General features: G+C 38.2%; 1 protein-coding gene across 1 annotated transcript in view; it reads right to left on the bottom strand.

Annotated features, from left to right (window-relative positions):
- LOC108574211 (helix-loop-helix protein 11) overlaps window positions 1-16,036 on the bottom strand; it is a 311,508-nt gene that overhangs the window by 9,035 nt on the left and 286,437 nt on the right. Inside the window, exon 2 of the mRNA XM_017936787.1 lies at window positions 2,047-2,197. Coding sequence (XP_017792276.1) covers window positions 2,047-2,197 — 151 coding nt within the window. The remainder of the gene's footprint in view (window positions 1-2,046; window positions 2,198-16,036) is intronic.

Here is a 16,036-nt window from a genome sequence, read left to right as displayed (position 1 = left end):
CGCAAGCCTGAAAATTTAATGGCGCCGCGCGAGTCAAAGGAAAGTAAACGAAGTTTCGATCTTATCGATCCGATTGGGACTTTTTCCCTCTTGTGAACGGGAATAGAATATCCGGCGTTAGGAACGGCCAGAGAGTCTGCAGGAATGTAATTACTCTGGTGAAAATGACGACCGACTTCTTCTATATTAATCTCCACGTCACTTACGGGTTCGCAGATTAAAAAATTCCACGACGAATCGTCGCGATGAGTCAGTAGCATAAAGTAAGTTATTTCGATGACGTGAGTGAATTAGCGACGGTTCCATTCGGCAGATTGCGTCCAAACCCCGAAAACGAGAAAATACTTTTTACGATTGGAACCATGAAAACCCGTGAAATTCGTCGCATTTATATATTCGTTCTACTCTGACGACAAATATACTTCAAAATTAGAGGGTGTGTATACTTTCATGGTGCAGAATAATGGTGGAACGTACGGAACATCCTTCACGTGGTCGTTACTTTTTAGCATGTTTCAATATTCGAAGGTTTTTGCGGTGATTCTAGAATTACCATTGAGATTTGGAAAGTGTAACTATGAAATACGAGGGCCGTTCAGTGAGTAAAGAGACAAATGGCTATTGTTTTAGTATCGTTTATTCGGTGAATCTTCAAGCCTAATTCTTTAATTCTTTTTTTATGCATACTGAAATATCTGTCGAACAGCTGTTTTGAATTGATGAACAATTGACAAAATTTTGAAAGTATTGCTCTTATTTTAGATATTTTTCGAACTAGAGCTCTTCCTCTTTACTTATCGAATGATCCTGGTAAGTAATTTGTAGCATGTTCATCCGATTATTCCTTTTTTTTAAATATATTCAAATACACTTCTAAATATAATATACTAATTTTTGAATACACTTTGAAATTATATATTCTACTTTTTAAATTTTATAGCGTATGTTGACACATTGTTGACCGGCAATTTTACGCAAAAGCTATCTCGTGTCACCGGCTATTATTTCGTAACTGAATGTGGAAGTGAAACAATCTAAATAAACTTCATTAAACTTTATTTATACATAATGAATTGAAATGAAACTTTGGACATATGTATCTTTTATATAACTTTTAATATAAAAGAGAAGCAAAAAGTGAAAGCAAATTCGTAAATCGAAAAACTACGATTGCCGTAGTGTCATAAAGTTACTGCTGTTACGAAACGAACTAACGGCTCCCGAGACTAATTACAAAGGCGAAAATATATACAATAGAAATACATGTTGAGAAATTCCAAGGGTTGGGCGGCAGGTACACCCATCGAGGACTAAACAAGTAGAATTGTGATGAGAACCTAAATACCAAGAAAAGTATTTTTTTAGAATAAAGCGGACACGACACGATTGTTATTGCTTGTGGTTGTGGCGATGAACTTTCGAGCTTTGTGGATGTTTGCACGATGTTGTGCCGTCTAGATACTGGTTCGAAGGACCACCCAAATGATTGGGACTTGTAAAAACTGATTTATGGTATCGCGTGATGTGAGCTGGTTCCTCCTTAGTTCTCCTTGTTCGTGGTGGTTGACGACGACTGTCGTCTTTGCCGCCCTTCCAGTGCGCCCTTAGCGCGCTGTCACCTTGGAAGGGTGGGAGACGGTCGCGTGGGGTGGGCGGAAGGTCCCAAAAATCTGGAATTTCCTCCGGGTGACTAATCGGCAAGCGGACCGTTACATACAGATGTGCCGTTCGGAAATTCGTGGTTTATGGTATGTTCGTAGGCTATTGAGCGCGAGGGACACAAATTACTAAAAATCTAGCAAGGATGTAATTAGACCCGTGCAAGCAATAAACGAAAATCCTCAACTCAAAAATAACCGTTCCCGGTCGATCGTGCCATAAACCGTTTCTAGAAAACATATATTGCCCTGCGTTTCAAAAATTGAAATAGCTAATGCAAGTGCAAACACGAGTTAACTCGTGACCGTTCAACAATGTGTTAAGTAGGTGTTAGAAATAAATCTATCAGTTCGCTTCAGAAGGAAGATTAAAATAAAACACACTCACCTTGATTGTCCGGCTTGCGTTTCTTGATCGGAACATCGCCACCCTCGTGCTGATTCACCAGTCGCTTCAATTGACAGTTCTGTGACAACAGCTGGGTCTTCTCTTGCTCCAGCTGGTATATGTATTCGGCAGTCTGCTGAAGTATCGCAGCCTAAAGAAAGAACAACGTTGTGTTGTTAAAACGATCATTTGTGCTATTACATATTCTTGTTCTGCTTAGTCATTATCTTATTCACTTTGCTTTCTTTATCGTCGTTCAATTCTTACAGTGAATTGATACTGCCAGGTAACTCGAAACGTGCATAAATAATCGTAGAAAAATTGATTTCTAAACCTGCAAAATAATGTACGTCGTAATTTAGAATTTTCCAATATTTCACATTTACGTATATTATTATGTATATCATTGTTCGAAATCATTAGTACAGATGTGGAACAAAAAGCACTGAGAGTCACGCTCGGTCGCTTTAAAACAAATGTAAAACAAAAGAATACCGACGCGTTCCACATATGGCGGATAATTTAGGAAACACTTGCCTGGTCCATCTCTCCCGGAATTACCCTATTTAGTATGGTACATTAAACTTTCAATTTCCAAAAATTCTGAAGGCTTCTTAGAGCGAAGTTGGACAGTTGTTTATAAAACAAAAATTTGTGTACAAATAAGTAAAGCGATTTTAAGCAAATGAATCATTCTATCGAAAGGTATATGTTCATTCGGGGTGCCAATGCATTCGTCACAAAAAATTTCGACAAACTCAAAATACTTCCCACTAAGTATGCATTTTCACGAGTACGATCGTTTCCTTCCAATCAACTCGATAAAACAATCGTTGCGCCACGTGTATTACATTTTTAGACTTAAACTCCATTCTTAACCCTCTGTAACGCCACGTGACTTGGAAGTTACACAATCAACCCTCTTATAACACGGTGCAAAAATTGCGACCGTCCTCCTTTAACACGATATTCTCTTACATGGTTAAGTGGAAAAAATAAACAAATCAAACTCTCTACATTTTCGTTAATAGATATAACGATTGCTTAATATTGGGTGGCTCGGAAAGTTCGTAGCGAAATGTAGGAAAAGTTCAAACCATCGTATCTCTGTTACTAATTGAGACAGCGACAATAACCGAAAGGCATTTTACTCGTTGTTTGAAGACGAACCCAACGCACTCCTCAAATTATTCATAAGGCGAACGGGGAAGTGCTTACCGGGTGGTTCGGAAAGTTCGTAACCAAATGTCGGAAGAATTCAAACTGATATATGTATCTCTGTTTCTAATTGAGATAGCGACAAAAACCAAAAGGTGTTTTACTCGTTATTTGAAGATAAATCCGGCGCACCCCTCAAATATTTTTTGCGGTGAAACGTTGCCACGAAAAATTCAACATCCACGCTCCACTGCAGTTAAAACATAGTTCGACTTATATCCACCCCTGTTCACCTTGCGAATAATTTGAGTAGTGCGTTCGATTCACCTTTAACTGTCGAGGGAAGTACCGTTTAACTCTTATCACTACGTCAATTAGAAACAGAGATACGGTGGTTTAAATTTCGCTATGAATTTTCCGAACAACCCAATACTTAAGCAAATGTTACCTACACATATTTATCTGAAGAAGAAATCTATAATAATTCGTTCTTTAAAATTTCTTCATAAAACTGACTACAATAATGTATCAATATGTGTTGCAAATCCATTGGTAAAGGCGAAGCCCTGCCCGCAATCAGCACCTAGCGCGGCGGAGGCGCTTCTGGGGCTCGCGCCCCGATTTTCAATTGTTCTAACAGAGATCAAGTTTTCCCAACGCTCTGCGATGTAATGTAATCTTATCAACACTTTACCGACCGGTAGCCTATTAATCGGCTTTTTGCCGCCAACGCTTACCGACCGGTAGCCTATTAATCGCTTTTTTGCCGCCGACGCTTACCGACCGATAGCCTATTAATCGGTCGAACTTTGATTTAACATTTCTATAGGTATGAGAAAAAGCGCATATATTCCCGTGCGATAGCCTAGAGTCTAAACAGAGCCGGTGTCAGCGATGTATCTGTAGCCGAGTGAGCGGTCGGTAATGCGTAGGATGTTCAACCGCTACCGGTCGGTAAAGTGTTAAGAATATATAATATTATTTAGTATATCTTTGCGTATATATTTCGACAATATCCCCAAAATAACAATATGTACCAGTATTAAAAACAAAATTTCAAATATTGCTATCGGCCGCATCTTCACACCACTTTTTCCTTAATTTCAGCTTTTCAGCAAGCGCTCCCTAAAAGTTTGCCGACCTCGAAAGGGTTGAATTACGAAGAACGAGAAACCTTAAGAAAAACGAAAAAGGCGGGACGACGATGATTCTTTAAAAAGAATCGAGAGTGAAACGAGAGGGACGCAGGTGTTCCTCAAGCATTATTTGTAACCTGCGTTCGAGGACACGGGGTGTGTGGGAGGAGGTGCTTCCTGTTTACATGGCTGAAGCTTAAAGGGTTTTACTCTGTGGGGGGACCACCATGGGTCTGTGCCCGAGTCGATAACATCCGGAGCGGCGATGTACGCGTGTCGTACGCACGTACTACGCCGTAGTAAAACGGGAATGAGCCGGCGAAAACAAAAGAGCCAATTGATACCGAGTCGAAGGTAACGGGCTACGGGCCGTACACGTTTTGCACCTGCCGACAGGTGGCCAACGAACAGATGCCCCTGTTGATCGTGAAGCTTCCTCCAACTTCAGCTCCGTGTCTTCAGCTGTTTCGTAAACTTGTTCCCTTCGACGAGTGTGTATTTAAAATCGCGTTTCTACTGTTCCGGAGAAATACAGACACAATGTGCATTTAATTCTTTCACTGCTGTCGGCGTGTAGAAGCCCTTTAGAAATTTACTAGGACAATGCTGTTTAGGAGGTCTGTAAGCGGTTTGAAATTTTGCTTTCACCGTGCTGTTCACGCCTTTTGGCGCACTTTTCTTGCAATTTTTTGTCTTTATTTCTGCAGGTTGTTTACAATCTGTCTACTTAGACAATAAGTAAGTTATGTGTAGGTATTTGCTATCTAATATTACGTTTAGAAATGAAATCTTTCCGACTGGATTCACGTAATTAATTCAAAGTCCCCGAACGAAAGTCACCAAAGTATCGAACGGCGGAGAAGTTCAGCTGAGCACCAACACGCTTTATCTACTCGCGCATCTCTACCTGACTTACGATCTCAAGATCGCATCGTGGAGCATCGTTCACGGGCGCATGAAGAGGCACGGCGACGAAACTGGCCGAGAGATGCTCGTCGAGGAGGAAGTGATCGAATTCAAGCGACAACGAAAAGACGTAAGCGTATACAGGGTGCTCGGAAAGTCGTGGTAGAGGCAAATACAGGCTTCTCTAATACGGTGCAAAAATTGGGACAATCCTCCTATAACACGATATTCTTTTAAATGGTTTCTGTATAACACGGCTTCATAAACTTGGGCAACTCTCACATAGCACGAATGTTTCAAGTATGCATTCTTATGCTGTTCCATTTAAAAAAGTATCTGACTCCCGCCAGTTCTCCAGCACACGCATTCTGAGAACACGGTTTCAATATAACAAGGAACAAATTCTCCTGGTTTGCATTTGTCCTAAGTTTCTCGCTTAACACGGTTTCGATACAGGACGAAGCGCATTCCCCTAGTTTTTATTAGTTTACGATTTCGCTTAACACGTCTTCGACACAACACGGAACGAATTAACCGTGTTACAGGAGGGTTGGAAGTTAGAAACAGATCAGATTTTCCGCATTTATTATAACACGGTTTCCACGGTTTGAGATGACAAGGCCACGGTACTCTGAGAACACGGTGCAAAAATTGCGGTAGCCTTCCTATAACACGACATTTTTATGACACGGTGCAAAAATTTGGACAACCCTCCTGTAGCACGTATATTTCGCGTTCAAAATATACCTTTACTTGGATTAATTCAAGACGGTTGAATATTAGCCACTGACAGCTTGAAGGAGACTGGAGCGTGACTCTTGCCCCGATTGTTCCCAAACAATGCATGTTTATATTTCACTTGTTTAAAACAAATGCGAACAAACCAGAGAATGAGACAAGTGTGATCGATGTGCAGTATGCGTAAAAATAAAAACATCGCGGGTCTCATGGTCAAGTGGTATCACGCTGACGTCGTCTATAGGCGACGCTCGTACACACAGGTCGTCGCGCGGATGTCGCCTATAGGTGACGCTCGTAGCGAAAGGGTTAACCCCTTTACACATGACAACATGTCAGACTCGTGGCAGAGATTCTGGCGAAGATGTGAGAAAAATAGTTGTACCAGTAAGAAAAATTAATAGTAATCCTAATTTTCGTTGAAATTTGTAGGACTGAGAATTGCTAAATGTGATTAATCTGTGACAGATTAGTTTTTCTTACCTGATACAGTACTAAAGCAGAAAATGGCTGACGCTTAGATGCATAGTCAGAAAAGAAATCATAGGTTAAGGGGTTAATAAACTTGGACGCCTAACCCTCGTACAGCACGAATTTTTCCATCACATATTTTCGGTTGAAATTAACAGGGAATTCCCTTTTCATACAAAATAACGGCGTTTCCTCTCCTTCTTCTTTATCAGCGATTCACAATACGAAGTCTGTGCATCGCTGTTCGTAACACGTTCCATGCCGCGTGGGTCGCATACGTCCCACTCTGGACTTTGATATTTCCGCCTTTTCCTTTCTTTGACTTAAACTCTGCAACGACGACGATAATTTGTTAACACAAAAATTTTTCCTTTGCTCTGTAGCGCATCTTAAACGTTACCCCTTTGTCTTGATAGCAATGATTTTTGCAGTCTTGTAAATACTAGAAGGCATATAGGGTCAAAAGCAAAACTGTTAGTCTCGGCAACGTGTAAACAGGAAATCACTGAAAATCAGTCCGGCATGGAACGTGTTAATGAAAACCAATTCAGCTAGATTCGAAGATGGAGATATCAGAATGAGTAGGACTTTTAGCCTGTTAGAAAAAAAAAAGTTAGGCCAATAGTGTTTTTAGATGACAGTGACGATGGAAATCAATAGAGTGTTTGATTTCGAACAAGTCTTTGTTATTGCTGTAAATCAGGGGTTCCCAAAGTTTTGCCTAGGTGGGCCAAATTGCAGATTCGAAAATATTTGGCGGGCCATCAAGACAATTACGGCCATCGGTCGTTAAGACAATAAAATTATATACAATCTTTATAATAACAAGATATATTACATATAAAATTTAGAATTTTTTTAACTGAACAATGTTTAATTATAATATGATAAAATTTATTTATTTTTTTTTGTAAAAATGTAAATTATCCCCGTAAATTCAAGATCGCGGCTGATCTGCCATCGCGGGCCGCACTTTGGGACCCCTGCTGTAAATGGCATTTTTTTAATTTATATTTTATACTAAAATGTTGAATATTTGTTTACAGGCAATTCTCCTGTAACACGGTACGAATTAACCGGGTCACGGCATAGCGTAGTCGTAAACTAAACTCTCGAAATGCGGTACTGATTGGTGTTTAAAATATTTGATTGTTTACTAATAATTACTATTTGGAATATTAAGAGTTTCTTCCTGTATCTGTACAGCCAATGTACAGAGTGAGCCGTGTAAAACAGGCCAGCTAATTATCTTCTCTTCATGCGTAATTTAAATGCTTCCAAAGGGTGAATAAGATCGGAGGAAAATTTTTTGACGAAAGAAATGGCAAAGAATGAAGAGAAAGATTCATTTTTGATTTAAAATTTTAGAGATGAAGGTCATTTTAAGAAAAATTCCTGTAACAAATTATATAAAAAATTATTCTCCCATCTTATTTCACTTATCCTGTTTCCTATCTAGAGAGTGCTCCGGAAATCGTGATGCAACCGGAAAAGAGGTGATTTCTCACGTAAAGGTAAATCGAAGATGTAGAATAAAATTTATTCGTACAGAGCTCCGTCTTCGAGAAAATCGAATTTGAATATTCCCAATACATATTTGGAATAATTTGTTTACATCAAATTTAACATACTTCGAAATAAAAAGGAATAAATAATTTTCCAACAATTGCACAATTTTATTACGGGTGCTATATACATAAAAGTGCAACAAGTGTCATTTTTCAGATCAATTAAATATCACTAATGATCGATCTGTGTTCAATAATTCGAATGATTAAACCATGTTCAACAGTTTCTTCCAAGCATAATTATTCAGTATGTGTCACGTAAATAAGGAAAATTAGAAATTCGACACGATCATAGTACGGCTGCTTGTTTACACATTATTGAACAGTGTTTATAACGAAGTTGTTGGATTCGTTGCAACGAAAAAGGAGGAAAGAGTTTGTAACCGTTTGAAGCGAGTAGCGTACTGAAGAGAAAGCAATTATACGAGTAAAACAATTCACGAGAAACGTACAGTTGCAATTAAACGTAAACTTTGAAGTTTCACTTGCTTCTTAACATATACATTCAATACTGCTCGTAAATGGTTCGTCTAATATTAATCGAAGAGCAAGAAGGAAAAAGAGAGAGAAAGACTTATGCGCGTAGATAATTATTACTTCATTCTGATAAAATAGAATTTTTGCAGCAAATAAATTCCGCTATCGTTGAAGAATTGTATCGCGCATTTGTGCAACGTGTGTCGTGGAGAAAATTGTAAAGCAAATACGATCTAGAGTGACTCATTTGTACACTGTCAAGAATTATTTACAGCGAAGCTGTCGGGTATCATTCCGAAGCAGAAAAAAAAAAGATTGTAGCCGTTGTAACATGACAGTAAAATGTAGTTGCTAAACGAACATAACACTGTTGCATTGTTAAAAATAAATATGGCGGAACGGAAATTGGCAAGCTTGGGAATTTTTATTTTTAACATTCGATGAGACGATGTCTCTCCTTTACACTTTATTTCAAATTGATTCGTATCTTTTTTGATCGAATCCTTGTATTCCATTTCAAATCGATCAGCAACTTTAATCGAATCTAGAGTACAAATTAAACATTAAATTCAAATTGAAAATAAAATTCAAATTGAAAATAAATCCGAAATAAATAAATTTCAAATAGAAAATAAAGAAATTTCAGATAGAAAATAAACATTTTTAATTTGTACAGAACTGTTGTTTGTATTTTCTATTTTTTCCTAATTTGATGTAAAAAATATGCACAATGTTAATTTTACAAAAAGATCTCTCTGAAATTAATTTTAAACTCTTGCCATCAGGCTGCAAAATCTACAAGATACCTGTCACACGAAGATAGATGAATCCAGCTCCGACAATTATTATTAAAAATTCAACATTTGCCAGCAAATTAATTTGGTACCATTTTGTACAAACTTCAATATTTAGCAACAAAATGTCAAACACAATTTTAATCTGTTAACTGGGTTCACCTTTAAAACAGAAATTGAATCTGCCTAATTTACAATTAAAAATGTTTAAAAATTATAATCAATTATACTTTGTTTTATTTCTGACAAATGTGTTCTAAGCATTACTGAACCAATGCCGAGTTAACTCGTCTTCTCCAGTTAACACGATAATATCCGAAATAATCTCCATTAAGTTGGATGACCTTTTTCCATTTTTAAGATAACCGACGAATTCTCTTTCTGGAAAAATATGGCAATTTTCAGTCGATAGAGTCTCATCGAGACTTCGTGAAAAAAAAGCACCGAATTAATTTGTACACCGAATATTACTCCGATCTCCATTTGTCACGATATGCAAGCAACGATTAGCCAACTACAGCGCTAAGAATCGTAGAAAAGAAAAAAAAAGAACGGTGATGTAAGAAGTCAGAAAAATCTTTACGACGAGTTAACGACGCAGGACGTCGCGTATATTTGCATAGGCCTGTGACATCATCCGGCTGAATCTCGCGCAAGCGAGTAACAGTCTAAATATAGTGTGCCACTGAAAAGGGAGGAAAACGGAAAAGAGCAAGCCAATCCGGTAATGAAAGAAAGCTGAAGAAGTGGCGAAGAAGAAGATGCGTGGAACACGGAGCGAAGAGAAGCAAAGAAAACCCTGTAAGGTACGATACGAAAACACGGGCGGAAAGGAATGAAAAGGAGGAAACGGAAGAATCTCTGGTTCGAAGGGAACGACGTTCTTTTTTTTTTTTTCGAAGGAAGGAAGAGATGAAAGGATTTCACGGAGGACAGGGTCCAAGAAAAACTTGTCAAACGTAAGAAGATAGATTGAAATAGTGGGAAGAGAAATTGCGGGGAATGTTTGAGAGAAAGAGAGAGGAGAGGAGAGAAAAAAGAAGCATCCGCCATGGAATTCAATAAAGGAAGAGATGGGGAAGAGAAATATTGCGCGAGAAATGGAAAATGATGTCTCAAGAGAGGAAGACCGCGGCGGACCTCCGACTAGAATAAGGAAACGAAGAAGAAGCGGGAAAATCTTCGAGAACGAACGACTTCCTTCACGAACAAGTGGAAATTTCGGAAAAAATCATAATATTGGAAAATATATAGATGGAACGAAAAAATGAAACTAATTTTTTTACTAATTGAATTTGTAATTCATATTTTTCAGATTTTTGTTTGCAAATTGTTTTATGTTACACTATATCAATGTTTGATGGAATTGTTAACGTTAGAAAGATCGGCTAATAGAAAATATCTTATTAACACCAAGCATGGCAAAATTTACTCCTTTTACTAACTTTGCAGTTTATCACTTATACCACTTAATATGTTGAGAATGAACAATGACGTTTTGTTTGCGCGGAGACATACTGCCCGTGTGAGTTGATGTTGCAAATTGATCGAGGTGTGGGACAGGGTTGCAATATCGTTGAACGGCGATTTTTAAGTAGCAAGATACTTTTATTACACTTTTCATTATTGAAACTTGAATGCACACATTGTTGCAGTATCTATTTTCGAATGCAACATCGATGGAAGCACTATTTCGAATGCAAACCATTGTTGTACGCGTTACTTTTGAATGCAACATTGTATGAAGCGTTATATTTGAACGCAAACATTGTTGGAATCTCTATTTCTGATTGCAACTTTATTAGAAGCGTTACTTCAAACGCAAACATTATTACAAGCACTACGCTTGAATGTAACATTGTTACAAGCGTCATTCTCGCTTGTAACATTGTTAACTCCTATTATTTTCGAATGTGCGCATTTGAACGCAAACATTGTTGGAATCTCTATTTCTGATTGCAACATTATTAGAAGCGTTACTTCAAACGCAAACATTATTACAAGCACTACGCTTGAATGTAATATTGTTACAAGCGTCATTCTCGCTTGTAACATTGTTAACTCCTATTATTTTCGAATGTGCGTATTGTGGCAAACGTGTTATCGAGTTAGCAACATTTTTGCCGCGAATCGTTCTCGAAAAACGCACATTGTTGCACGGTGCGCCGTTTTGCAATTTTGCTGCCTGAAGCTGCTCCCGAAAATTGCACATTGTTGCAAACGCGTAATCGGGTTTGCAACTTTGTTGTCGCGAAAATTGCACATTGTTGCACGACGCCCCGTTTTTCAACATTGTGCATTATTCGGGAGCGATTCGCGACAACAAAGTTGCAAACGCGGCTCTCTCTTGCAACTATGTTACCGTGGGTCGCTCCCGAAAACTGCACATTGTTGCAAACGCGCTACCAGGTTTGCAACTTTGTTGCTGGGAGCGGCTCCCGAAAATTGCACATTGTTGCAAACGCGTCACGGGCTTGCAACTTTGTTGTCGCGAAAAGATGCACATTGCTGCACGACGCGCCAGTTTGCAACAATGTGCAGTTTTCGGGAGCGACTCGCGACAACAAAGTTGCAAAAAAGAGAGATCGCGTTTGCAACTATGTTGCTTTGAACTGCTCCCGAAAAACGCACAATGTTGCAAAACGGGGCGTCGTGCAACAATGTGCAAATTTCTTGACAACAAAGTTGCAAACCCGATAACGCGTTTGCAACAATGTGCAGTTTTCGGGAGCGACTCGCGACAACAAAGTTGCAAAAAGAGAGATCACGTTTGCAACTATGTTGCTTTGAACTGCTCCCGAAAAACGCACAATGTTGCAAAACGGGGCGTCGTGCAACAATGTGCAAATTTCTTGACAACAAAGTTGCAAACCCGATAACGCGTTTGCAACAATGTGCAGTTTTCGGGAGCGACTCGTGACAACAAAGGTGCGAACCCGACAGCGCGTCGCTACATTGTGGCCGGCTCGGGCTCTCGAAAAGAGATACATCGTTACAAACGCGATTTCTCGCTTTTGCAACTGTGTGAAATGTGTTATGTTTGAAACGCAGGTATTTTCGTTTGTAACGCTGTACGACATGCAAAACATTGTTGTATGCAGTAGTTTGTACGCAAAACATTGCCACAGGCATTTACTTCATCACTCGTGTTCAAATAAAAAAGTGTTAAGCCACATTTTTAACTTATTCATCTATGGATAATGCAGCTTGTACGAAAGCATCTGTATGGAAAATATATGCATTAACCGTGTTGCTTATTAAAATAAGTTTTGTACTAAGTAGAAATTTCATCCCATTCGAAATGAAATATACTTACAATACGATTGAAACCTCCCAAAGTGTGTTCTCTTCTTTCAAATTAAGTTACCAATCGAATTCTTAGAACCCTCCACCGATTAACCAGCAAAAACGGCACACAGAAATAACAATATCGAAGTTTTAAAACAGTACCGTTCATAATTCTCAGCTACCTCTCGTACAATATCTTAAAGCAATTTACGAGCATATCAGTTTCCACGTCCATTCGATTCACCCTCGTGAGCAGCCGATAAATGATCGTGGGCACCCTAGACTGTATACAACGTTTCTCTTTATCATTTTGACTAACATCTCAGCTATTTTAGATGAGTGAGTTCCTACAATAATTTTGTTAAATATTATTCATTAAAATTAGAACAATTTTTCCATCTATACAATTTTGTATTATTACGTACAGTTGTTCTACAATTTTTTAAACCTCCATGCTTGTGTGGTGTACGATTAAAATTAGCAGGACAATTAAAGCGTTAAAACAATTTAATCGCTTCGTCATATTTACAGCAACGAGAGATTGGCTCTTAAAAAATCTTTCTCGAGTACAGAAAATATTCCTGCGAAGAGCGAAACGAACATTCCAGCATTCCTAGCGTTAATACTGAAACATTTTGGTCATTTCTCCCAACACGTGGTTTATTCTTTGCCGAGCATTAATTGATTGGTCAAGGCCACTTATCTAACTGTGAACGACGTCGTAAGTGGTGGTCTCTTTTGCAACCTTACTGAGTCAAGAGGAGAAAATTGCAAGATTTATTCCTCGATGGTCTTGAGAAACCAATTCAATTTGCTTCAAGGATAGTTGTTTCACGCATGTGTTTCAAATAATGCTCACGGATGTCGCAAATCATTGATCACGTATCGTAGATTTCAACTATCAGCTGGTCCATTAAAGAGCGTGAAGCGATTTAAATTGACATAGAATAGTCATTTTCAATATCATTTTGCACCGACCTTTTGCATTTCTTTTTCAAAGCTTCCATTAAATAAACTTTCGCCAGTTTTCTATTATAAAAAAATCTTAGATCGTTATTTAAACCCTACTTCGTAAACGTATTTTTAGTACCTTTAGTCATTCATGTTGGACGCATCCTTCGATGGCTGAAAGACTTCAAAAGACAATCTGAAAAAATTCATACAGCTTCTCGAAACATCCTGAACAAAGACTGCAATAATAAATTTGAAAAATAATTTGCTTAAATATACCATTATCGCAAATATATAAAATTGCCCGGACAAAATTGAGCAAAAGTTGAAATTACAATGTTTAAAAATGACTTCTCACTTATCGTTCATGGTGTAAAAATCGTTTCGAGTAAAAAGACACTACTATCCTTCGAATTTAACCACAATCGAGGAAAACAACAGCGAAGAAGGAAGAAAAATCGCAAGATCGAGAAGAGGGGCAAGAGCAACAAAGATAGAGCGAAAACAACAGCGAAGAAGGAAGAAAAATCGCAAGATCGAGAAGAGGGGCAAGAGCAACAAAGAGAGAATGCTACTCGTGAGAGAGGATAAAAATAAACGACGAAACTGGAGGTGTGCAGAGCAGAAAGATCGAGAAAGAGACGGAAGGAAAGCGGAGTACAGAGGAGAGTTTTAACGAGAGAAAGACGAAAAACGAGAAAGGGTGTCCCGACAATAATATCAGCGGACCTGAAGGACCGGATGCGAGTCCGGAGGCTCTTATTATTGCGTTTGCGTGCAGGTGAGGCCGATCTTAGAGTAAAATCGCGAACACACTCGGCATCTGTAGTGGGCACAAAGAGTTGAACGAAAAGGCTGCTGCCCTCCGCGCGCTCTTTTCTCTCTCTCTCTGTTGTCGTCTAGCTGTGCAATTAAAATCTCACGACCAAGAGAGAGTGGGAACGGTAATGTTCCAGATTGAACTGAACCTGTGTCGCTTGTGCATAAACTTTAATCCTTCTGCTGAATTAGAACTTGTATTTTTTGTTTGGAATTGAAAATATTCAAATGGCGTAGAGCAAGCTACCATATACTTTATGGTACTTATTACAACTTTTTTGTACGTGTAAAGTTCGATTTAGACCCGATGCACATGAGCAACGCGATATATATTTATAATCGAGGATTCTTGATGGATATTTGGCTCCTATTATGACAAACTTTGACCACTCCTGATTTATAGAACGCGAGACTTTTGATCGGTACGTCGTCAATTTGCTAGAAGAGTGGCAGAAGTAACGAAGAGAAATTTCTAAGGAAATCGGTTTGGTCACTTATTTAAATAATATATTAAAAATCACGATCGTTTCATTAATTTTTCTTATAAAATGTTTATCAAATTTTGTGTAAATTTGTGTACGCAAACTGCACACTTAAACACAAAATACGGATAAATCAGAATTTTTATTTACTGCAAATTAACAAAAATAACATATTCGACTTATTTTTGTTAATTATTTTCTATCTTCTGTTTCTTAAACTAATCATTCTTCGTGTAAAGTGAAAAGTAATTTTAAGCATATTCTGCGTAAAATAAACAAAATAGAAAATTATAGAGTAAGTAAAAACATAACGAACGCAAAAAAAAAAAATACGTATTAATAAAGAAAAAAAAATTCGAATGGATTGCTATAGCAGACAAATAAATCTGAATACGCCAAGGAAGACAATTACATCGTTAATTTTCTAAATGAAATGGCCAGACGTACGATGGCCATTCCCTTTTCTCACGCTATCGCCTTTTTTCCTCCAAGAAAAGGCAAGACGGTCCCTAAAAGCTGGGCAGAACGCCGAAGTGCGAGTTGATTACGTATCGCGTGACTCGATCGCTTAAATTTCAGGCGAGTTGCTCTTTCCCCCTTGACAATCGACGATAGCGATGCAAGAAAAAGGAACAGGTCTAGAAATGTTTGTCGTTATTTTTCTCGAGATCCGCGTGATCGAGCTGAATCATCTCCAATTTTGGACAGTGTTGGTCACATGCCAACGCTTAATTTCTTCTCAAAGCCTTTCGAAAATTTCTGCCAATTTAAGATAACATAATGTCTTAATTTTTTGCTAATTTATGCTTCGGAGATTCTCATTATCTATCGAGAATCCTTACGTAAATATATGTTTACATTAACACGAACCGGGAATATATCGCTAATTTTCTAAATTTCGCTTATATCGACATTTTGGTAATATCAATAATTTCGTTCACATTACACGATAAGAAATAAAATTACGTTAATTCAAACAATACTGTGATAGTGCTGCTCGACAATTTGTCAATGCATAAGGAGTGACATGAATGGAAGAAATAATATAGACGTGACAATTGCAATGGGAGAAGTTCAACGCTAATTGCATTACGAAGCCCAATTCTAATCTAGATGTTGTCGTTTCATTTTGTGAATGAAACCATTTGAAGTCGTCTCCCGAGGGTGCACGACGTACTAATCTGAACGTCAAAATTAAATGC

The sequence above is a fragment of the Habropoda laboriosa genome, unplaced genomic scaffold (genome assembly GCF_001263275.1).
Source record: "Habropoda laboriosa isolate 0110345459 unplaced genomic scaffold, ASM126327v1 scaffold26, whole genome shotgun sequence".
Classification (NCBI taxonomy): domain Eukaryota; kingdom Metazoa; phylum Arthropoda; class Insecta; order Hymenoptera; family Apidae; genus Habropoda; species Habropoda laboriosa.
This window is presented reverse-complemented; position numbering and strand designations above follow the sequence as displayed.